This window comes from Parasteatoda tepidariorum, chromosome 2 (assembly GCF_982258835.1).
Source record: "Parasteatoda tepidariorum strain Cologne lab strain chromosome 2, Ptep-v5.0, whole genome shotgun sequence".
In the NCBI taxonomy this organism is placed as follows: Eukaryota; Metazoa; Arthropoda; class Arachnida; order Araneae; family Theridiidae; genus Parasteatoda; species Parasteatoda tepidariorum.
This window is the reverse complement of record NC_141756.1, coordinates 20,580,856-20,607,160: the sequence shown is the minus strand read 5'-3', so window position 1 is coordinate 20,607,160 and position 26,305 is coordinate 20,580,856. Positions and strand designations below refer to the sequence as shown.

Here is a 26,305-nt window from a genome sequence, read left to right as displayed (position 1 = left end):
GTTGTCAGGTAGAAAAAAAATGCAACAAAAAAGGAATGTTGAAGTGTTCAATGTAACTTATAAATTAACTGTTTTTGAAAAGGGCAATTTTTATATTTAATATCAACAAGCATAAATTTGAACTAATTTTTGAACTGAGTATAAGTAAATGATTTTGGTTAATCATAACTATGAAACAAAGAGACTGAAGAAGGAAATACTGAATTAAAAGACAGTGAGTTGAATAATAAGTTGTAATTTTTCATATTCTATATCTATATTAGGTTTGACACATTTAAGTTATACAAAATATATTTTGAACATCAAAAAAGAGAATTTATTAAATGTATTCTCTAATAAAACTAAAAATGTACAAAGAATATGGCACAACTAAAGATACTACAGAAAAGAATAGCTAGTGGGTGAAAATAAATTTTTTGTTGTTTCTATGTTTTTCATAAATGCTAAAGTATATCGACAGGGTTAGTAAATTGCAAAAAATATTTATGTGAAAAAAAACCTGAAAAATACTTCAAGATTACTTCATACAATCAAATGAAGATAAATTAATTTTGTTATTACAGATATGTGTAATTTGTTTCCATACCAGCTGTTATTTTAGTTTCATATGTAAAATATTTAAAAAGAATCATAAGTTTGTAGCTTTGGAGTAATCGATTTGATTGTAAGAGTGCTTTTAGAAAACTTGTAAATAATTGCTATACCTTTTTTGAGAGATCTAGGACAAATTATTGAAAACAAAAAGTATACCTACTTAAAAAATTTTAAGTATTTAAAAACTGGCAAAAAATATTTAGCAAGAATTCAATCATAAATTGATCCCTATGTTAGGTATTATAGTAATTTTGATATATTAACTAAGATGAAATGAATATTTTAAGTTTTGACAATTATGTTTTGTTAAAAAGTTTTTTTTAAATTAATAACATAATATAGTAAAAATATCCAATATCTTTTTACTTTAAATATTTTTAGTAATACCTCTTATTGTTAAAATTTAATTATGTATATAAATAGATTTCAAACTTAAGTACCCAATAAATCCATTTGAAGGATAAATTCTTTGATTCTATAACAAAAGATAAACTATTTTAATTGCAATCTATACTTTTTTCCTTAAATTTAATATTTTTATGTTAACTTATTTATGAATGCCTTTAATTACATTTTAAATTAATTTTAAGAATTTGTACACACATATTTCACTTAGTATTCATTTCATTTTGCTGTTTGTGGTATATCCATAAAAATATAAATTAATTGATCGTTTAACATAAACAAAACAATTTGTTTGCTGAATAAAATGACATGTAAAAAATAGTTTGTTGATCCCTTAAAACATACAAATACAGATTAACAAGTTTTCACCAAAAAAGTAAAAATCAATGTATTTTGTTTTAAATTTTGATCATTTTATGCACACATGCTGTAGCATTGCAACCAGAAATATTTATCCAACTTATGTATCAATAATAAAACAATTATTTTTATGCATTAATAAAATAAAATTTGGGTTTTATGTCCCAAGAATTGTATGTCACATAAGGGCAAAAATGGCAAAAGGGATTTATGAAGATGGACATAATTTTTTATCTTGGTAACTAGATCCTTCTGGTATCATAGCAACATCTAATAATTTATAACGATATTGTCCTTCTTTTGCTAGAGCTTCAGGTCCACGTAATGCTCGAGCCTAGAAATAAATTAATTATCATTTTTCAATCAAATAAATTTCTTCTGAACACAAAATCAACTAAGGCAAATTAATTTCACTTTATATAAAATCTGTCAATTGGCAAAACAATTAAAACAAAATTTGATTTTATTCTATACCAGCGGTTCCACTGTGCCCGAGGTTTCTTTAGAAAGATTACAGAAGTTCTGAAAGTTAGGACTTTACTTAATTAATTATGATTTTTAAAACCTGTATTATATTTGTATTTCATCAATAAACCATTATTTCTTAAAATTCATATAAATAACTAAACTATTAAAGTAAAATTCCATTAACATTTCTTTTTGGTTTTTATTTCAATGCAAACCATAATTCAGACTGCATACTCATACACCAAAAATAAAATCTGAACTAGACTAAATGCAGATTCAGACATGTGAATTAAACTGCTTGATGAATTAAACTGCCAGCATTAACAAACAATGAAAAAAAATTGATTCTTGAATGCAACTTTTTAAATCGAAAATTAAACAAAATTCAACGATAAAGGAACACATTTCTCTAATAACCATTTCCGACTTTTATAACAGTTCTTTTTAGTTTTCATTTCAATGCAAACCATAATTCAACTTGCATACTCATACACCAAAAACAAAGTCTGAACTAGACTAAATGCAGGACTGGACCTGTGAATGAAACTGCTTGATAATTATTTAACTGATTAAAGAATTAAACTACCAGCATTAACAAACAATGCAAATATTTGATATTCCTCACACTTTAAAAATAATTAGTCTTTTTTTTTGTGGTCAATATGTTCACAATAGCTAATAAACTCAATTGATAAAAATGCAGGTCGATCATTTAGGGTCCCATGACTGAAAAAAATTAGGAAAACTGCTGCTCTAGACACTAAATAAATCTAGTGAAATTAAAGACACAAATTCGGTTTCCAGAAAAATACATTACATACATCAATTATATTCTAGGCAAACAAATTTTAATTTAATAGCATCTCGATCACTCTTAATCATAAATTTAATTCATTGAAAAAAATGTGTAGAAACTAATGAAGTTAAAAGTGCCCTCTGGGTTAAAAAAAAAAAGTAACTGGATTAATTTGAGACACAGAAGAGACAGGAGATCATTGTGTATAAATTGTAAATAAAATGTTCAGTATTGTTCTATGGAATACTTATGAATTTGTGAAGAGTATTCCCTGAATTTTATTATCATGGAGGTAAGATTACAAATATACTTCTGTAGAACTTTATTTAATGAATCAAAATATTTTCAGGGTGGATATAGGTTTAAGGACATATGAATCAAACATAAACAGCATACATTACATGCTCTAGCTAAGTTGATTTCACTGTGCTCTAAACTAAGTTTGATTTTTAAAAAAACTTGATGACTAATAACAGAGGACTAGTCTTAAAAGATAAAATTTTTTAGTTTTCGAGTCTTTTTCTTTCCTACTAAGGGTATTTGTCCAATTAAAATTTATTTTTAAAAATTTAATGACAAATAATTTTTATATAAAAAAAATTTTTGAATACTTTTTAGGTTTACATTGAAACAAAAATTATCCTTTTAAAAGAATTCATAGATTTAAATACATTACTGAAGAAAAGAAAAAAAGTACTAAGATTTTTCTAAAAATCTAGAATCTTTAAGATCAGAAGAAAAAACTTGATGCTAAGTTACATTCTGTTTAATTACAGTTATGGTTATAATCAATTGAAAATTTAAAGTAAATAAAGCAATTATATTAATTTTAATGAGATTGAGATATTAAGTTAATTTTAATGAAATGCTATCTTTGATGCATTCATTACCAAAATTTTGGGAACATATAACATTTTAAAGAACTAATTTTAACTAAAAGAACTACATGATTATGCTTTAAAAATGTAGCCTAAATGTAAAAATTTATAGTATAATCAAATAAAAATAAACAAAATATTCAAATTTTAGTTTTGATAAAATAAATTTTTAAAAAGATTGAAAATTACACATTTTTAAGACAATCAAATAATTTATGTGATAACACATATCAGTCAATATTGAAAGACTAACACATTTAAATTCCACCCAAATTTATTACTTTTATCGCACAAATACAAAAAAAATGTACCCAGTTATTTAAGAATAAAACAATTAAATGTTTAAAAAATAGTTACTATCTTTTACCTTAATAAATGATTTGACAACATCTTCTTCAACATGGTTCATTAGTAGCTTACACCCCCAAGTAACAAGTGCCAAAGGCTGAAAATAAATAAAACAGTTCTTTACACTTAAAGCAAAATGTTATTTAATAAATCAGAGTTCAGCAGAGTAAACAAAATTATACAAAATTCAATTCAACTTAAGAGCTTTCTTACTTTATCAGCAGAGAGATACATGTATGGTGTAATAACGTGTCTACGCAAGCAGCCTTTCACTATTTTTCTTAACCTTTCCACCTCCAGGGGCTCAGCACAAGGATGATATAACATTACAACAGCTCCATGCTATATAAGTAAACCACAATACGTGTATATTTTGACCTTTTTTTATAATAACACTTTTTAGATTCTTAAATAATACAAATTCTAATTTTCAATAGATGTGACACATTCATGATTTGAGGCCATTTGTTGGAAGCCATTCTAATATTACGAAAGCCTGCTTTTTGGTAATTTTCTCCCAAAATCTCCATTTTTAGCGAAAATAAGTAAATCACAACACTTAAGTGAGAAATTTGTATCACTTTCCCATTGCATCGCCCATTTGTTTTTGGTTTGACTTTAGCAGCAGTAATCTATAATAATTTTGTAATTTTAAAATTAAATTAAAATAAACTATGTTATTTTGCAAAAAGCAGAATTTATGTTTCAATTAATTTCAGAAGTTTTTTTATTAGAATAATCTTTAGGAATATTTTGTGTTTTCTTTTTGTGGTTAATATTCTAGACCTTAAAAACACCTAGAAGAAGTTTTTATAAAATTTTCTTTTCCCAAATTTAGCTTTTACTTCAAATTTGAAGATTTTTCATTTCAAACCTGAAGTTTTTTAAAGTGCAACTTGATTAAATTAGATTTTAGTGTCGAATGTGAGAATCACTCTTACCTCTCCTTCCTGCCCTATTAGGCGCTTCTTTAATATTTAAACGGCCCTTTTTTATCTTGACCCCCCCATTTTTCTTGAAGGTGTAAGAAAAATTACATGATTTTTCTTTATAACATGAGCATTAATAGACACTTTTATGTATAAGAAATATAAAATTATAAGATGTTATTTAAGAAAAAAAATATATTTTAATAAAATAAGTTGAAAGAGAATTTTGCTGCCGAAAATATGAAACGTTTTTCCCAGAATTACTTATCAAAAATGAAAAAATTCTAGTTTGTCACATTTTATAATTATATAAAATACTATATACAGTCAAACCCCGCTATAGTGAACCTTCAAGGGACCGAGATTTCGGTTCACTATAACCGGGAGTTCACTATATCCGTTACGCAGGTTTAACTAATGGTTCTGTAAATCCTCCCTTTTATTACACATTATTCAAATAAATGACTGAAAAATATTATGTAGTAGCAAAAAATTTGTTATTTTTTTATTACTCCTCGTCTTGCGTACAAAAAAAATTAGTAATCTCTAGCTGATGAGCAATCCTCATCATAAGATATGGAAACACTTCCCGACTATCAGATAATTTTTCCTGAGTTTCTGTTATTCCGCTTTTTAAACCTGTCTAACCTGCCATTTTAGCGCATAAAATTAGTCTCGCTTTGCAAATTCATTGACATTTGTTTAGATATTGGGAGATTGCGGCTTCTTCTAATGCCGAACCACTTCAGTAATGCTTCTTCTACATCCATGTGATCTGCTTTTCTCAAATTTTTTTCTAGCATCTAAATTTTTTTCATGAGCAGAAATTATTAACTGCCTATTTTTTCATATGTTACAAACAGTAGATTTGAATAGTTTATATTCTCTGCAAATATCAGCTTGATTGCATCCTTTTTCAATTCATTACTGATTATGCTCATTTTATTATCAATGAAGAACGTTTCACGTTTACTGCTCACCATAGTTAAATTTAAGAAACTTGTTTGCAGGCTTTTTTGAACTGAACTGAAAAAGGAATTGAAATGAGGACCTTATCAACACATATTAGTGTCCAACCCTTTGACCAATAATGAATAAATACTCATTATCTCTGACAGAAAATGCATATGCATTTATCACCTTACAATGTACATCATCTGCCTGGGTTGGAAACATCTGCTTGGTTTGTTTAGGGATGGGAAAGTGAGATTAAAAAAACAAACAAGAAAATTCCCCTCTATAGATGGTTTTAAAAATCTGTATATGTATTTATTTTGAAGTAGAAATTTCAAAATTATTACAAAAAAATGAGGAAAAAAATCAGTCCAAGATAGAAAAAAGTTCCCTATATCCAACTTCCTCACTTTTTTGGTCCACTATATCCACAAAAAATAACATTATGCGTGTATAGCAAGGCACGGGACCGAATATTTCGTTCACTATATCCGGGAGTTCACTATAAACCGTGTTCACTATAGCGGGGTTTGACTGTATTATATCCCAAAAAAGTTATAAAAGCAATTAACTAAGTGTCGCTGTCTGGAAAATGATGTCAAGTCTGTTACCATACATATATTTACATTTTTTAATCAACACAATAGGAATTTATGAATGGTTATAGTTCTCTTTGGTAACAGACATGACAAGCTTATTAAGCGTTTAAAAAAATGACATTATTGATAAGGTTTTCTTCATAATAATTTGAAGGGAAAACATTAAAATAATATAGAAAAATTATATATGTTGAATTATTCATCAAATTAATATATTCTCAAGTAGCAATCTTTTTTTCTTCTTTCATCAATTTCCAACTGACACTAAATTATGAAAATAAACGAACTACGACATGCTCAGAGAAAGCGCGTGTCAAATGACACCTTGAAAAAAATCAGTTTCCCAGATTTTAAAATGTAGTATGATAAGGAAACATTCATTTATTACCTCAAGTTTCAAAAATAAAGAGGATTAAAATATTTTATAAACAGCTTTCTCAAGTTTCTATACATTTTTAAAATGTCTTAAAGTTAAAAAAAAAAAACCTCATTTAACACATTTTTTAAACTATCCAAGATATGGATGACCAGTGTCTCCATTCTGGCCGGCAACAATTTATTTGGCTTATGTTTTTTCAGTGTAAATCTAACACAATTAATTATTTCAGAAGAAAAATCACGACTGATATACATAATAAAATTGAAAAATTTAATAGTGTGAAATAATTTATATGAAATTCATTCTAAGAACTAATAGTAAGTGACACTTTCATGCCATAGATATCTTACTTGCTATAAATTTCTATATATTAGTATTACTTACTAAAATACAAGTCTAATAAATAATTTCTGGCATCTCTTACATCTTTTTAATGTTAGTAGAAATAAAATTATCTTTTGTCATCTAAATATTTTTGTAAAAAAACAATTAAACGAAATTTACGATAATAAATCAGACTTTAATAATTTGTGGTAGCCAGTGGAATGACTTTTAGATTTTAGAATTAAATGAAATTTTAAAAAATTTAGCGTTAAAAAAAACTGGGATAGACAGTTATTTATGAGTGCATACTTGGAGTGATCTATAAGTAGGAATATACTCAACTGCCCCATTCTGTCTAATGTCAAAAATAAAAAATAGGTCAAATGTTGAGAAGGAAAGCATCCTTTTTGCTTCAGTTGAACTAATCTATTGAACTAATCTAATGAATATCTATTCTTTAAAAATTTTATAAAAATAAACAAAAGAAAAATTTCTTTGAGTGTGTGATTTCTCTTCAGTACAATATAAATAAGTTATTACGAACAAATTACTTTGTCTAAAAATAAAATATACCTCTAAATTATGCAACCATCGCTGAAGAGGAACATATATGTATTCACCATAGACTGGCCACAGGGGTCTATGATTTCCACTATAAATCAGAACACAATTTAAAAACACTTTTAATGAGAAATTTTCAGTAACTTTAGAAAAATTAAAACGATCAAATGTACTTAAATATTCATTTTATTCAACTGCATTCGCTCATCTTCTATATTTTTATAAAAAAATTATGATTAGAATGATAAAAATATAACAGTGAATATAAAGAAGGATTAACAATTAAATAAAGGCAAAAACATCAATTAAAAAGTAAAATAATCTGAAGAGCCATAAAAATAGAACATTTCAAAATCAGCTCCATTCTGTCTGTTCTATTTTACTCATTTCTTGTGGTTTTGTTGATTAATATATTATATCATCCTGTTAAATGTGTAATTATTGTTCTGCACAATAAAGTTGCAGAGATTAAAATAGTTGTTTTGATTTTAATTTGACAAATAAGGTGTTCAGATTAAATATTTGCTTAACATAGCAAAATTATGGTGAATCTGGAAAGAAAAACAAAAGTAATTGTTTAGAATTTAGAACAAGATATTTTTTCTTAAGGTCACTAATCACATTAAAATTAATCAAATATTTTCTTAAATAATAGGAAATTAATAGTATGAGTAAAAAAAAGTGTGAAGTTAATATTTCATTTCTAACAAAAACACCTTAAAAGTTTATTACTTGGAAGCTATTACATTGATTTAGTTTTTAATAACCCTGAATCATAACTACAATCAAACAAGCATAAAAGTAAAGTTCTGTTACTTGCAATTGAACACATAAAACAATCTACCTACAAACTGTATGACAAAAACATAGTCAAAAGCTATTCCTAATGGAGAAACAGATTAATTGGGATTTTATGACTTTAACAGAGTTTTATTTGCTCAATGATCTTACTGAGCAAATATTTGCTGATGAAATTATAACCAGAAAAGAATCAGAGTAAGAAAATAGTCTATATAGGCACTGTTAAATTTTTATAAAACCTTACAACTAATAAAAAAGTTGCTTTCTTGCAAGAAAATAAAATTACTTAATCCATTTGTATTTTTTTTAATAATATTTTAATTAAAATGTTTCACTATTTTTGAATTCAACTAAACATTAAAAATTAATAAGCTTATTTCCATCATATAAATTAGATCTAATTTACTGATAAAATAGTATATAAATAAGTACATGGTCATGTTAATAAAATTTCATAATAAAGAAAATTTCCAATTTTTAATTACTTAATATTATTTAAAATTAATAAAAATTCAGAAACAACACAGTGAGTAGAATAGATTTTGAATCACTTTTGCACTATTTAGGGTTAGTCCCCCAGTTCAACAAATCAAGTTTTTGAAACTTTAGATTTCCCAAGTTCATGATAGACCACTTTTCTGTGGAAAAAAGCAAAATTTTGCAGAAAAGCGTCATACTTTGATTCTTCCTCTTCTTGGGTCATTGCTTAAGCATAATGACCTTTTCCTGTAAAAGGTAGAATATCTCAGTTTCTATCAAGGAGTGGAAAAAATTTTCTTTTGATGTAGAGCAATATGAAGAGGAAAATATTTATGCATTGATTATAAGGTCAGTTAACTTTGAAAGAAAAAAATCTTATGATCTCATAAGCTTAAATAACAAAATTAACATCCAAAATGATAACAATGGGTTTTTTTCTGTATCCCAGAGTCAAAGGGGCAAATATGTAAAATAGTGTAAATAAAAAATAAATAAATAAAAATATGTATATGAGAAAATTTATAATTACGAAGTTCTAAACTTACTAAGTAGGAATAGACACACCATATTCAATCTTTTCATTCATACAGACATGTTTTGACTGAAAAATTAAATTGATATCAATTTTGTAAAATAAAATTATAACACTGATAAAATAAATAAAAGATACAAATTCTTCAGATAAATTTTAAAACATTTAAAAACAAATGATTACATATAAATTCTAATTGAAAATATCTACGTCATACAAAATTTATTTTGTTATCATATACGTACAAAAAATTATAGTTAACTAGTAACGAGTTAACTATAGTAACTAATTATAGTAAGTAAAAATTTATAGTAACTAGTTTTATTTTATAAGTAACTGATTGATATTTAAAAGTAACAGAAAGGGATTGTTATAAATTTTGGGTTAAAATACACCACATTAAAAAACCATTTATATGTGTTTTTAAATGAATTCAAATATATTTTCCCATTTAAGCTTCATAACTAATAAAGAGGAAAAAATACAATCAAAGTTTTTAAAAGTGCTAATAAATAAGCAGTAAGACTGTGTAAAAAAGTGAAATGTAAGACTATGTATTAAAGTGAAATGAGATTCTAAATACTCAAAATAAAATACATATTTTAAATCCTAATTCAGAAGATCTGAATGTTATTGGCAGATTGAGACAGACTGTTGCAGATGCGTTTGTAGCTCTTTAGACGGAGGCTGAAAAAAAATGGGCCTAAGCATCAACGAACTGAACACAAAATTACAAAATTTATGATTGTGACTGATCAAGAGTCTGATAGTGCACCACTGGAGGTGAATTGTCACAACTTTGAGAAAGTCACCAATTTGAATTCCTTAGAACAAGTGCGACTAACAAAAATGAATAGAATGTTGAAACTGATCACAGATGGTACAAACAGATGATACTCCTGTTTAAGAAACGAACTAAAATAAGTATGTATAAACCACTAATCCCACCGGTAGTCCTTTATATGGCAGCAGAAACTAAACATTGAGTAAACATATCCAACATATATTTTAATGAAATATGTTAATTAAATTTTTTAATTAATAAATTTGATTAATTTAATTTTAATTAATTAATTAAATTTAATAAATTTAATTTTAATCAAGATTGATAAAATTCACTGTTACATGACCACCCTGAAAACACTTTTAATGCTTGTTTAACAGCATAAGAGCTAAATGCAGATATAATGTGACAAACACAAATGATATTTTATGTTGAAGAATTAAAATTAGCATTCCAGGTAACAAAATCAAATTATGTTACAATTGAAACTGAAATAAAATAGAAAAATAAAATTAGCACAATAAAAGACAAATGTTACAAGGGTGCCTTGAAGTCAAGAAACCTGAAGGAAAGTGAGCAACATTTTTTTTTTTTAATACAATACAAATAGAATTTGCCTGATTAATTTATTAACTAGACAAAAAGTAGCACATTTCAAATATAATATTCCATCATGTAAATATAAATCTGTTTTTAAACTAAATTAGGTATATCTCTTTATTTAAAATAAAACAAAAAAGAATCATATCTTTAAAGACACTATAATGGCATTAGATTACTTTATTGATTTTAGTAGTTTAGTTAATTAAAAGTTTACTAAAATCAATAAAGTAAATTTATCATGATTAATTTGTTATAAAAGGGTTAGTAAAGGCATAAAATGATTCAATTGCTTCATATCTATCTTCAAATGTCTAGAGAGTACAACATAATAATTTAATTAAGGTATAGACTTTTATTTTATAACAATGATTTAAGTACCCAAAACAAACAACCCTAACTTGATAAAAAAAAAAAATTTCTAATCGAATCGTTAAAAATATATATGAAGTTTAACTAATTTATTTATATTTATTTTTTTGGAAAAGAATTTTTGCCAATTTTCTTTTTAACTTTAAATATTATCCTAAATCTAAAAGGAGCCTAAAACATGAACTGATATTATTAAATTAAATAATCATGTAGAAAAGTAAAAAAATACTGAAAATATGTAGTTCCTCTTACTTCTAAAAATCAGAAAGTGAATAACAAATTCTATAAAAATATTTATAAAAGTTATAGAAAATAAAAACATATTTAAAAATTTTTTTTGAAACTTAACAAACATACTCTACCTTAAGAATCATTACCTAAAATTATAAATTTTTTGAACAAAGTATATAAAAACAGCAATACATTTCAATAATAACAGATTATTATTACAGATTATCATATGTCATTGCATTATTATTAATTAGAAAGTAATAACATTATCTGAATACTAGCAAACAGTTTAATACACAAATATATAATTAACATTTATGCTAGTAGTCACAGTTTTAATCAAACTATTAAATTTTTGCTTGCCTTGCAACAGATAATAAACTATCAATTAGTCATTTTTTTTAAATAAAATGCCAGTACATTCAAAGTTTTAAGATATTTGAGTTGATGTAAGTCAATTCAATTATATACTTACAATATATTTAGATGGAATGTTGCATTCTTCAATTGGTTTCATTCCCTAAAAGTAATTAAACACAATCAAAATCATAATATGAAAAGAGTTTTTGTCCAAATGATAAATAGTTTAGAATCAAAATAAAATGTATATAAAAAATCAATTTAGAATAAAACTTACAATATTTGCTATATGTACAATGGAGTAGAAATATGATAAAAATATTATGCAATGTTAAAGTCGGTGCATGTAACCAGAATTTTAAAATAACCTTGAGTAATAGAAGAATTTAGGTGTTGTAGATATTTGTGTTTCAGTATTTTGACTCCATATATTAAAATTAAAAAAATACAAGAAGAATCAGAATGTAAGCTGTAGGAATTAACTTAAATAAAACGTATAACAATCATTTATAAAAAGATTAGTTACGGCTTGCATTAAAAGTTCTAAAATACAGCTAAGATAAAATTGAAAATTATAAAAAGATTTAAAATTAGGTCCAAAGTAACAGTTATTCAATGAATTTATATAAAAATTAAAATATGAAAAGTATACACCATTATAAATTATTTTCAAACAATAAGACTCAGTTTACAAAATTATCTTCAACAAATTTAAGCGACAATTTTATTAATAATTCAACTTACCTTAACGACAGGGAGACGATTTTTAGGGTGATAGCAAGTGTAATTTAATGGGGATCCATCCCAGTCTACAGAAAGGTTATCCTACAAATAAATATAGAGAGAGATATATACGAACTACATTTATTAATTTAATATTATTTTTAAAAAAAATTGACATAAACTTATTGTTTAGCTAAGTAAATATGCAGTATTAAATGATTAAAATAATAATTAAAATGACCAACTTAGTATCAATAGAGTGAATAAAAAATAATTTTTACAATTTCCAAAGTTTTGATTAAAATGTGTTATGTTTTCAACTAAATGTGCAACAGTAGTTTTTGTAATAGGTACTACACAAAGATTAATTATAGCCAAAAAGAAATTGGCAAAGCTACAAGATTTTAATGATAAATTATAAGTGAAAGTGGTTATTATGCACAAAGTGTTCAAATTAAATAAAAATCATAAAATACCAAAAGATTTCAGAAATACCTAATAGATTTCAGAAACTTTTAAACTCATATACAGTTTTGGGTCAAATCTTTCAAAATAACAATGAACAAAAGTATTTATTTAGTTTACATTTATAATCTCAAATAAAAACTTTAGATAAATGGATAAATCTCACAAAGGTACAGCTCATACACAATTGGGAATAAAATTAATTAAAAATTAATTTAATCAGTAATTCTAAAAGTTTACATACAGGCATAACTAAATTTGGAATATATGTGCTTAAAACAAATTATGGCCTAGCATTTGCTATTTGATAATGAAACTTAAAATTTATACCCATTACATGAGAAAGAAAAATTAAGCATTTCTAGACATAAAGAAAACAATAAGATGAAAACGTACCTTAGCATTATCACAAACATCGGATGAAATGCCCATCTTAACTCCATGCATTGAATCATGTAGACGTGACATTTGTGAGGAATCTCCAAATATTGAAACAGCTCTCTTCATAAAACCTTCTCCATCACTAAAATAAATATGCATAGTTAAATAAATTTAATAAATATATTACACGATGAAATAAATACATAAATGTTAAAAAAGACCACAACAAACTAGAAAGTTACTATTCGAAATATGTTTCGAAAAATTCATTTTTCTGTAATAATGCTAGAACTAAGAAAAATCTAAACAGCTCATTTATAAGAATTAAATTTATATAAGATTATTATTAAAAGACTGTTACCTGATTTCAATAACTGGAGAATCTTCTGATATTATTCCAATGCTGTAACTTGTAATAAAGGAGAAGAAACTAGATGTAATAATTAGTAGAATAATCATTTTTGAAAGAGATGGAGCCTACCTAAAAATATGAAATTGGATTAAAGACGCCAGTTTACAAAAAGAAGAAAAAATTGAATGTATCTTTAACAGTAATAAACATTAAGAACAACAATTAACTAGAATACCCCATATGGGGAAAAAGACAGGTTATATTTCTTATCCTCCTTTTTCTTTGCTCAGATGTATGGGAATGTGTTATGATGTTTCTCCTTATCATAATATTTTTGCATTTAGATAGTCAAAATTATATTTTAATATTTCCATGATCCTTACTTTAAGCACTAAGTTTGATGCAGTTTTGAGTTCAATATTGTTTCTCAATTTAATCAGTTTGAAAATCGAGGCAGAAACTAAACATACTTCCAGCTTCTATGACTATCTACATGCTATTGGAGAAAGCATACCTAGTGTTGCTTTGCTGGAGGTAAAAAATTTTGTTACAGGGCGCGTAGCCAGATTTTTCAACAAAAGCACCTTTTAAGCACTTAAAAATATTTTTAATCACTTTCCCCCCAAAAAAATCTTAGTTAGGATCTGTGCAGTAATTTTTTTCTTTTATTCTTTAAAGTTCTTAATTTATGAACAAATAACCAATAAAATTCAAAAACATTTTCACAAACTTCACATAATCATGATAAAAATAGATAGTTTCTGATAAATATTGCAGAAAAAATTGCAAAAATCGTGCCTTTATCGTAATTTAGTAAGACAATCGACACGGCAAAGAAAAAACCTCTTTCTAAATGATAGAAAATTAAGCACTTTTTACAACCCCCCCCCCAAAAAAAAGCACTTTTAAGGGCTTTTTAAAAATGCTAGACACCCTTAGTTATGTTCCATCTGTAGCCCATTTCAATGGCCAATAATGTCGAATATAACATTTTATGCGAAAAGCAACATCTTAGTTAACAAAAACTTTCAAACTTACTGATACACCTAAATTAAAACAGTTCATTTAATAATTTCAAAAATTTAGAATTAGGGAAACTTAACAATTTCAGAAATTTAGAGGAGATTTGTAAAATTGTGATAGTAAGTAAATAAAAATATTTAAAATCAGTTGATAATTATTTTTATTTCGTTGGTACTATTAAATATTTTGATAAAAATAACTGCATATTTAATTATTGTTATGCTCAGAAATGTCATTAAAACACATAGTTAAATTTAAAAAAATAAAATTTGAATTATGATTATAAAACACATATTTTGGTTTTGAATTACTGCATATGTTTATACAATTTAGCATGACATTAAACAAGAAGAGGGGTGTAGTCTGTGTATTGAAATGAGACACTTTGTGAAAATGAGAAGCACTGCTTCAAAAATATTGAAAAAAATTTGCCATATCAAGTATGGACAGCTGCTAATGTATATTTTTAAGTGAAATTTAATTATTTAAATTTTTAAAAATTAACAAATACATTAATAATAAGTTTTAACAAAGTAAATGATACTCAGCATGCCTGTATTTTTTAAAAATTATTAATAAAATTCAGCTTAAATCGAAATATATATTACAGTAAACTTGTAGAATTACAACATAATTTAACAGCAAAATATTTCAACATATTTATATAGCTAAATATTTCAAAATTACAACATATTAAAACAGCAAATTTATAAAAAATTAGTTTGTTAATAGTTAACTTGCTATTTATCTTCTTAGTGAATTTACTTATGTAAGTATAACAAATTAAAATATTCTTGTATTAAGTATTTGGGCTCAGGATTTATTGAATATTGGGTTACTATTTGGTTATCAATAGTGAATATTTCTCAAAACACAATTAAATAAACTTGAAAAAAATTGAACAAGATGAGAGTGGTGCATTTATTGCAATGTCTTTTTCAATTAACAATGGTGACAATTAAATTAGTTGTAATCAAAGTTACAGTTCGATAATAAAATTCAATAACATAGCTATAATAAGATAATCTTAAAAATTCTTTAATTTTCTAGTTCTTATTTGCATAACTCATCTTTGAGTTATTTATATTTAATCATTATATTATTATATTAGTTATTTATTTTATAATAATATTAAAAGAATTAATTATATTTATTTATATAATTAATTCTTTTTTTTTTTAATTTTTAGCTAGCAGAATAATTGAATGTATTAACTTTAATTTGGAAATTTATTATTTTTTAAATATCCTTTTAATATTAAACAAATTTAAATATTGCAGTTTATAAATTTAGTTTTGTAAAATAAGCTGATTCTGTTATTTTAAATGTTGTTCAACAAAATTATATAATTTGTAGAAACAGAACTTGTTTTTTATCATAAATTTTTAAAACTGGACCTGGATTGACCCAGTTCTTACTCGATTTTATTGTCACAATTACATAACATACATTAAAAACATATGTTTAGTTTAAAATAACTTTCCTGTAAATTAATGTAAATAATCAACACACAGCTTTTAAGCATAAATGTGAAAAAAGTTATTTAAAACTTTTAAACACACTAATAAAATACTGACAAACGAACAACTGAAAGTACTGGCGATTTCAATGACAGCAACTTTTAAGCCCTATAGTGTAAACACAAGTGTTACCATTAAATAAATATTTTTTACCAAAATTCAACTAAGCAATACACCTAGAATAATCGCTCTATTAAATAAAAACCTCATCCAACTTGGTAGTTTGTTGCATTAGTTGAAAAGAAAACAAAATTATCTACAACATATGTCTCTAATTTTATGTAACTTTAATGAATATCAATGCATTTAAATCGTCATTTTTACAAATATCTTAGGTAAAAATTTGATAAAGATTATTTATTAATTTTAATTACATACAAAATAATAAAAAATGTACAAATAAATTAAAGATAGATACTACGGACAAATCTAATGGTCATACCTTTTCAGATCTTTAATGTAAAGGAATGATCATAATTCACGTGAACAATTATCGTGCCTTAAAAATAAATTCAGCTGAGCATTACACAATAGAAATATAATTCAAATTTCACAAAGGTGTAACGATAACAATTTATCTAAAGAAGTGACAGTTCTTTAGCCTAACAACACACCGACTTCGAGTTGACAACGATTTGTTTTGATGCAGAAAAATTAGAAATGTATAAGCCTTGGTTATTGTTTACCAAGGTATGAGCAGTATCACCTACACTAGCGCCAAAGCAAGGTGTATATTTTCAATCTTATTTGTAGCTAAAACATATCAAATCTTTCCACCGATTTCTATCCATTAATCTCAGACAATTTATATATTTTCATAACTTTACGAATTACAACTGGTTGAGAATTTTGAGTACTTTTCATATATCTTCCGAGAAAATGTTCTCCAATATTGGCGACTTTTATTTTTCCTGATAGGTAAAACCTGCCAAGCTCAGTAACAGCCAATCCTAGTCATTTATGTTGGTGCAGATCGGTCAGGAACATTTGATTGGCTAATATTCAGAGATAATTGCTCGTTTGTAGTTGCAAATTTAGTAGTTTCATTTTCTTTATCCCGTTTCTTTCGTTTTTCAATTTTTATTCAAAATACATTTGTACTTACAGAAAACAATAAAGGTAACAGAAATATTTGTAGGAGTGAGACCTTAAATCAATTAATCAACTAATTCCAATGTATATATAAAATTGATATTTCTCATTCATTTTATTTCAAATTTAACATTTTATTTTTTTAAATTATGTATTTTAAGAGGAGCTAATGTTTTTTTTTATTTTTATAATATTTTAAAATGATAAATTAATAAACGAAAAAAAAAACTCTTGATTTTTTTTAATTTTTTATTAAACTTTCCATTTTTTTATTATTTTTTTTTTTTTGTTATGGCACTTTTCATATATTATTGCAAGCAAGGGAGCAGCGAGACCGGAATCGATCAGAGGTCACACTTTATTTTGAAGCTGGAACGCCGTTCCGGGACTTTCAATTCGAATATTACATGCTTTTATTTTATATATTTTGTTTTCTAAACTGTAAGTTGCGTAATATGTAAAAAAAAAAAAAAATATTGTCGCATATTTTTTCCTTCCTTTTTTTCATTCATATTTCTTTCTTTTTTCTTCCTTTCTTTTTTTTCTTTCTTTTTCGCAAACATCAGCATTTTTTTAAATCCCATTCACAAAGTATTTTAATTTTTTGCTTTCCATGCATAGTTCGAACTACACTAATGGTTGTAATAGCTTGACATTCTATCGTATGATTAGAAAAGCAATAACAGGAATAACTAAAAATTACATATGAATAGAAATATTTCTCAAAAACTTTATTTAAGCGAAGAATAATATTAAAATATAGATACACAGGATGTTCCGTAACTTGCCATTACTATATACTTTTTGAATCCTTCCCCAAAATGAAGAAAAGAAATCGTATACACATTAAGGGATACAATTAATATTTAAAAACGCTAAAGAAAAACTACGAACGCTATTGAAATTTATTGAATCAACAGTTCAGAAGGCAGTACTGAAAATATCAGAATCCGTTTGATTGTTTGAGAAACATGGAGGAGTTTATAATAAAGACAGTTCAGCTCCTCTCAGTTTACCAGGTCAATCAAACAGGTTTTGATGTTTTCTGTCCCTTTTCGTCTGTTGCGATTCGTTAAGATTCCGATACCGTTAATGTTCTTTTCATTGCTTGAATATTGATTTAGCATCTAATGTTGTAGGGTAAAAGGAGGAAATTTTGCTACTGGTCAATGGCCAGTTATAGTTTTATTCTTTTAACAGTGTCAAATTTTCAATAAATTGGAAATTTTTAACGATTAAAAAATCTGTTGATATTGATAATGTTGATATTTCTTTAAAAGCATTTCTCAATATATATTTGATAATCATTATAATTTTCATTTCTAAAATGAAGAAATCTTGTTAAAAACTTTCGCGAAATTAAATAATTTGCAGAAGATTACAAAATATTCATTATAACTTCATAACTGAAAAAAAAGTAATAATAAAATGCGCATGGAGTACATTTTCCATGAAAATAGTGGAAATCAGGTGGCGATTGACAAATAATGTTTTCATCAACATTTGTTTTATTAAGTCTCTCTTGGCCGGTGTTAACCGTTAACTTTGCCCTATAATTAACAGATATACTTTTTCGAATTTTTTTAGAAGGATTCTAAAAGTATATTTTAAGGTTGGTCAGCATGGTACACCCTGTATGTTTAATTACGTGAAAGAATTATATTACATCTATAGAATTTAATTTATCTCTAATGTTCTTCCTACTACTATACAGATGGGAGAGAACAGAATATAAACGTTTATTTCTCCTTCCTTTCCCACTGAAGGAAAAATGCGGTCTGGGTAAAAATATTTTAGCCCTACAACACTTATTGCAATATAAAAGAAGAAAAATCTATTACGCATAAAATGAAAATAATTTCTGAAAATTAATTATTTTTGTTGATATTAAATATCAGTTTTGTAATGCAGTATTGCTTAGCTTTAATTATTTCATAATGTCATGCCTCTTTTCAAAATCAAATAGTGTGTAATTTTTTTCTTTCACTGCTTAGTGAATTTTCTTTTTTTAAACCATCCATCAATAACATATCATTCGTTAAAATCCACAATCCAGGGTCACCAAAAGAAAAAAAAAAGTTTAAAATAGGTACAAAAAATAGGCGTATGGCTATTACTGGTTGTACTCTAAAGATCACCTTAAATGCTTTTTTTTTTAGATTATTTGTCAAAAATAAAGGCAAATATACAAACACATTTAAAAGCCGCTAATTATTATTTAAGAAAAGGGGAAAAAACAGCTATCAAAATCTGGCAAAATACATGAATGGAATGTGGGGATGAAAACCCTGAAATCTGTCTGATTGCGGAAGAATATAGAGAGAAGTGAAAGAGGAATATCAGAAAAATCGTCAAGCTTCAGTCAGCAATCAAGCAAGTTTTCGTGTTCTGTGTCACCTGTCCATAACAATATTTTGTATCATTCAGTAGCATTTTTGTGGCTTTCATTTTCTTATTTATTTTTCGATTAAATATTAATTTGTGATCTTAAGTGTGTATATTTTTTACTAGGATCCCTTAAATACAAGAATAAATACCACCCTTAAATACAAGATTAAGGGTGGTTTTTACTGCACACCCTGCATTACACATATGCACATTCTTTGTACTTCTTCTAATTATTAATAAGCTTTTTGTAACTATGGAATGTAGTTTCTAAAGATTGAGGTCTGTTGTTTACTATTTTAAGTGTATGGTTTAAATATATGTTTTAAATATCTATTTTAAACAACACCCTGACGTGCAATATGCTTAAAATATTCTTATTGTGCAATATGTCGTAGATGAATTTTTATTCTGGACGCAGCTCAAAATTACGCGCTTAAGAAAGTGGACATGGCATTTAATTCCGTTTTTCAAACTTCCCTTACAAAAATTGTTCTTTTTCTTCTTTTTTTTTAAGAATAAAATAATCAAGGCATATAAATTCATAATGTTTGCCGAATCGCTTAGAGACATTTTTCTTAAATAAAACTTTTTTGAGTAGCCATTAAAACTAAATTTTTTTTTTTTTTACTGGGTTGTCACAGGTCCTAAAAATTTATAATAGCAGTATTAAATTGACGCTGTATGAATTTTATTTTATTTCATAACCGTAGTTTAACAACCGCGCCAATTTTAAGTTTACGACTACCGATGTTCAACTCCGTAGCCTTCAAATTTTGAACCCAATTTAGAAGGCAAGGGAACTCCCGATTCAAGCATTGGGATCAAATTTGCTTTCGTGGAGAATTTTTTTGGTGTAACTAATCTGCAGTTGAGTTACACGAAGAGGAAAACCACAAAATCTCCCACGGTTAGCTTGATGGCAAGGGGACTCTAAGCCATTATCCGTCTATCACTGAGCATATTTTACGTCAGCTCTATGGTCAATGCGAACCGGGTGCGGAATTCGTATCGACCAGCATTCACTGGAACTTGAACCCCGGTAACTTCACCAGGAGGTGAGCACTCTGTTCCCTGAGCCACTACAGCTTACATTAACAATTTTTAAAGCCACTTTATTCTTTAATATTCTGAACACAAAAAGGTGCCTGAGAATTTGCATCTGTAATATTCCTAACCACCCCTACCACGAAGTCTGGGCCCCGTAATGATAACTTTGCCTCATAATGATAATGGTTAGCGTTCAAAAAAAGTAAGGAAAACTAAGTATAGTCTGTTTACGGAAAGAACTCCCCTCCTCAAACGTCTGGAGCAGTGGCTGTGACTATGGTTGCGAGGTTTGACTAGTTCAAGTAAGGTGTTGGGTCAATATTTGAGTGAAGTTTTCGCTCGGGGTGGCGAAAAAAAAGGGAATCAGGGGAGGTAAAAGCTACCCTTTAAGATTCCTTATTTCCATGGCAGCAGAGAGCCTTAGACTTTGTGGCGTGGGAAGTTCTTTGTATAGATAATAAAATATACGAGATTCCATGCTTGGTTGTTAAATTTGAGTTGAACATTGAAAGGGAGGGAGCGTTTTGAGCTAATTCCATTTTCTTAAAAGCGCATTTCGATTTTTGACCAGAATTAAAAGTTCACCGAAAATTTTAACATATTCTTTATGTGTACTGTACTAAAAATCTTTCCAGTTTAAACCAGAATTATTAGTTTAGTTATATATTGAGTTTTTTTTAAATTTTTATTTCATCTGCAAAATTTGTTAATACGCACTTCAAAAAATAATATATTTTGCGATTTCATAGTTTCAATGTAGATTGTTAGTTTTAAAAATTTTATGAGTTTTGTCTGAATTTTCATACTTTTAAGATTGAACTTGAGTTAATTTTTAACGAATTAAAAATTGCAACAGTGTTTGCTCTTAGTGAGTTATCTTAAATATTTAATAAAATATTTTTGGACTATTTCGTTTTAAATTTAATTTAAATAGTGAATAAGATTGAAATTTTACTTTTTACAAGTTGTTCTTAATAATTTATTATATGGTAAAAACAAATTTTCAGTTTGAAACCCTAACAAAGAAAATTCTAGTCCAGTAAAAAACAGATAAGTACCTTCTTCGTAAGAATTGGTAAAATGTTTGGCTGGATGGGGATTGTATATATGGGAAGTGGAGAGATGTAAATAATGCTGTCTAGACAAATATAGCATTTTTTCAGGTGAATTTCCTTCATGCCGAATCAAATAAGGACAAGTTCCAAACGATAGAACCAACAGATAAGATGTTATAAATGTTTTATGTACAAAAATCAAAGTGTTTGACTTGTACCTATTTGCGTTTATGACTTTATCTTGACAAATGAAGTATTGTTTTCATTTATTTTCCCCTCTGAATCGAATAAAACCATACAGTGTAACTAATCATTCCGAAAATGAAAAAAGTTTTTATGTTTAAAAAAATACCATTTTAGAACTTATCCAGATTTTTACATTAATAGAGGATTAACTATATTCGCAGAAGTAAAATATTAAGAAAAGCACTTTTTCCAGCGAAGAAAATTAAATTTTGGGGGCATTAAATGGAAATGAAAAATTAATTTGAGAGCACTGTCCAAACCAGGATAAAATGTTGCTAATTACGTAATTAAAAATAAAAAAGTTTGAATTAGAACAATTCTATAATTCGAACTTTAATAATTTGATTTCTTATTGATTATCCAAAGATTATCCAATTTGATTATCCAAAGAGTAGTCCCAATTGAGTTTAAAGTCGTTTTCGCCCCAGAAAAAAAACTAAATTTCCCCAAGCTTAAAAATCCTATTGCCGATATTAATAGCTAGGGTATATAACAAATCTCTTGTGAGCCTGATCTTGCGTACATTAGCCGAGCTAAACGTACCCTTAAAATGTCGACTCGAACATAAAAAACAAAATGAGGATATTAAACTATTGTATATCACCCTACATAGTTAGAATTTTAATTATAGGTTTGAGTTTACTTCTTCTAAATTCATTCAACTCTGCTCTTAATCTACCGACCTTGATTTCCGGGAAACATTCCATATATTGTGGAACTTTAATAATTAAGTTAATGATCTTTCGAGTACCCCAACTTTCCCTAATATTTGGAAGTCCATTCTTATTAAACCCTTGAAAGACCTAGTATTCCGGGGTGTCCCGGGCTACTTAACGACCATTTGGGGATATTGAAAGGTGCATTTTTGATTGCAAAGGGATGAGCTGCTTGAGAGAAATGTATAGGAACTCATTAAAAATCAAAAGAAGGTTTACTATTTTCGCGCTTTATTTAGAAACATGTCTTATAAAAATTCAAAATTCTTATTTGCCCCAGATTTGTGGTTGAATCCAGTTTTCTCTGTGGTTGATCTCTGTTTGTGGTCTTACAGCATGCTTTTATTTCTTCTTCTTTTTTTCCTTATGGTGTGATCGCGTATATGTGATCACGGTAAAAAAAAGATAAATGTACAATCTTAAAAGAAAAAAAAATCTGTTGAATCATAATACCTTTTACAGTATCCTTGCTTTGATCTAAATTTGCTGCTGCTTTAAAGCTCTTAAATTGAAAAATGTTTCCTTCCAAGTTGTACTATAGTATCGTGTTTTCAAGTTTAAGAAGTACTTTTTTACTTAGCTGCAGCAAATGTGAAAGATATTTAATGGTTTAACCCATTTGTGCCCGCGTCCTTTTAAAATGACGTTTCCTTTTTCTCTTTTCTTAAAAAAAAAAATTAATAAATAAAATAAATAAATGGCAACACGAGTGTTGTATAAAGATTTAGTTCACGGGAACATATTAGTTCTGTTTACCAGAGCATATTAGCGTTATAAATATTTATCTTTGAATTTGAATTCAAAGAAGAGTGCTTTCTTAAAACTATAGTGGTGAGTAAAAGAAGGAAATGTTCCCTTATTTAACTGTTACAAATAAATTGATGGTTGGTATTTACTCAATACGGCAGTATCTTTCAAAACATGTAAAATACAAAGTTGTCACCCAATCAGAATTTGAGTCACAAGGTGTGCGGTATTATGGGTTTTTATTTATTTTTTCTGAGAAAAAATATACAGTTCTATATGAATACAGTTCTGCAATAAGCATTTTTTGAATGGTAGTTTAGTGTTATACGTTTGTCTGTTTTTATATTTTTTATGTCTTTTTTAACAAAACTAACGGTAAAAAATTATTTAGCTTTAACATCTACCAAACCGGGTTTTACTTGTTCGAACTGAAAGAAAATTAAATTTCAAAATATTTAAAAACAGATAAATGTGTTTGAAATCACTTATTCAAAGTCACAAGTCGCATAATTATATTTTTTGTCTGAATTTTTGCATTTTTGGAGGAAAAAAATATATAGAAGTTCTTAAAATAAGCACTATTTCTCCTAATCTAACAAAACTACCCTTTTATTTTTTTAAACCGTTTCCTAAAAGTATAGTGCTATTGTTGTTGAATCACACTAAATCATCAAAAGCTAGTTAAGTACACAAAAAAAAAAAAAACCTCAAATCAGAAATTTAGCCATAAATCTAAGAGGGAGATGCCTTTTAATAGGATGGCATGCTGCAGGATTTCTAAGTATATCGTCGATGAGCTTTCTATTCTGGATACACTCGAAATGCGTGTTTATAAGAAAATAGACATAGCTCGAAATGCGTGTTTAAGAAAATGGACACAGTTCGAAATACGTGTTTATAAGAAAGCGAACATAGCTCGAAATACATGTTTAAGAAAATAGCAACAGCTGGAAATGTATCTTTTCAATGTTCGGCCCAAATTTGAGAACTAAACAAGAAGAGTCATATTTTTTTTTTTTTTTTTTTTTGAACGCTAAGCATAATTATTATGGGGCAAGGTCCTGGACTTCGGGGTCGAGATAGCTAAATATTACAGGTGTAACTTTTCAAACAACTCTTCGTATTCTGTACATTAAACAAAAGAGTGGTTTTAAAGCATCTAAATGCATACGATGTCGATTTTATACCACTGTTATAAATGTATAGAACCCGTGACAATTTGAAAATAAAACTGCTGACTTTTAATATACTTTAAAAGGAGACTAATGAAAAAGAAAATGTGCTAAGTGATTTAGGAAAATGGACGGCATTACATTGCAAATTTATTTGAAATCATTACTTTACTTAAAAAAAAAGAAAAAAAAAACTTTTTCATAAGTGAAGTTTGAAAAACGAATGGTATGCTATGTGCCTTTTCTTAAATAGCTATGTTTATTTCCTAAACATGCATTTTGAGTTGTGTCCATTTTCTTAAACGCACATTTTAAGCTTTGTCTAAAATATAAAAAGCTTACCAATGACATAATGTACTTTCTATTATTAAAAAATAATTATGCAAATATAACTTACAGTCCTTTTCTTCAGGAGTATAGAGGCAGCGTATATGACTGCATCATTTAATAACCATAACCGTAAAGACTGCTACTGGAATCGACTGCTACTATGCGAATATAATTATGAATTCTTTTTATTTGAGGATGAGCTGCTAATCCCTTTGCCTGAACATTGAACAAATATTCGAACGCTTTATAAATAATCTGCTAATAGAACAGCTGAATCGCTCGAAATTGAATTCGTGAGCTAAATTATAATGAGATTTTTTTCATTAAAATTTTTTTTTATACTTTGTTTATTGTTATTTAGGGAACGTGTAATTTTTGTAGATATGCTATGTTATTTGCAGATGTACTTTTTCTTTCATAAATATACATAAAAGTTCTATACGAATGTGTTAGAAAAAAGTAAAAACTTTTGAAACGTTCGGTTCATACACTAATGGTATACTTCCCACACGTATCATTAAGTTTGATTTTTTTTTTTTTTAAATTTAGCATTTTTAATGGAACGTCGTTATTTTTGAAAATTTAAGTTCTTTCTTTAGTGTTTTGAAATTTTATACTTTATATTCTGTACTTTATATTTTGGAATTTAATATTCTTAAGCGTACCTTATCGTTTTAGAGCTTCAGAATTTATTTTTTTAAAGTTTAAACTTCATATTTATTGTAATTCTATACTTGTAATTGTAACTTATACTTGTAATTCTAAATTTAATACTTCAGTGTTGTTTGTTTACTACGTTGTTTTTTTTTTAATGAATTTTAGTATTTTTTATTTTGTATCATGACTTTTAAAATTTAAAACTCTTACTTGTTCATCAATTTTATTTTATTCTAAAACTTTTCTTCTTTTATTTGTTCTTAGTAACTTGGAATTTAGTTCTTTTCTCGTAGGGTTTTTAGCTTGTGATGCTCCTACATTAAGATATTTGTCTCTTGGAAAAGTACTTATTTTATAAGAGTGCTTTTATTTGCTATATTTGTAAATATTAAACATTATAGGCATTATTTTTAATTTTAATTAGGGTCTTATTCAATGGACGATATCACATCAAAAATTAGCATCAGAAAAGCAAAAATTAGTTCCTAAAAATTGTATTTATAATCAAATAGGTAATATGACTTTTGGAGAATGTGGTTTTTATTATCCACTATTCTTGCTGCAACAAATGCTAAAGGAAAATGCTTATTACACGTTCATGTTTGCTGAGCGAAATTCTGCTGTCTTGATGATCTC

General features: G+C 26.7%; 1 protein-coding gene across 2 annotated transcripts; it reads right to left on the bottom strand.

Moving 5' to 3' along the window:
• Positions 1 to 253: 253 nt before the first annotated feature.
• LOC107437413 (uncharacterized) lies at positions 254 to 25,206 on the bottom strand. 2 transcript variants are annotated; one of them, XM_087156957.1, is made up of 10 exons: positions 25,080 to 25,206; positions 13,686 to 13,805; positions 13,340 to 13,466; positions 12,500 to 12,580; positions 11,871 to 11,915; positions 9,422 to 9,477; positions 7,608 to 7,686; positions 4,063 to 4,191; positions 3,869 to 3,946; positions 254 to 1,693 (listed from the first exon to the last, which is right to left on the bottom strand). In XM_087156957.1, the coding sequence occupies exons 2-10, from the start codon at positions 13,781 to 13,783 to the stop codon at positions 1,568 to 1,570; spliced, it is 819 nt and encodes a 272-aa protein (XP_087013083.1). In that variant the 5' UTR covers positions 13,784 to 13,805; positions 25,080 to 25,206; the 3' UTR covers positions 254 to 1,567. The 2 variants fall into 2 exon arrangements, with proteins under 2 accessions (XP_087013083.1, XP_015904899.3); XM_016049413.5 differs by lacking the exon at positions 25,080 to 25,206 and adding an exon at positions 16,662 to 17,135.
• Positions 25,207 to 26,305: the final 1,099 nt, after the last annotated feature.

Excerpts from the sequence above, each read along its gene's own strand:
- LOC107437413 (XM_087156957.1), bottom strand. The coding sequence starts at position 13,783 with ATGATTATTCTACTAATTATTACATCTAGTTTCTTCTCCTTTATTACA. Across the intron at positions 13,467-13,685 it reads TCTCCAGTTATTGAAATCAG|TGATGGAGAAGGTTTTATGA; the intron begins GTAACAGTCTTT and ends TATTTATTTTAG. Across the intron at positions 9,478-11,870 it reads ACATTCCATCTAAATATATT|TCAAAACATGTCTGTATGAA; the intron begins GTAAGTATATAA and ends TTAATTTTTCAG.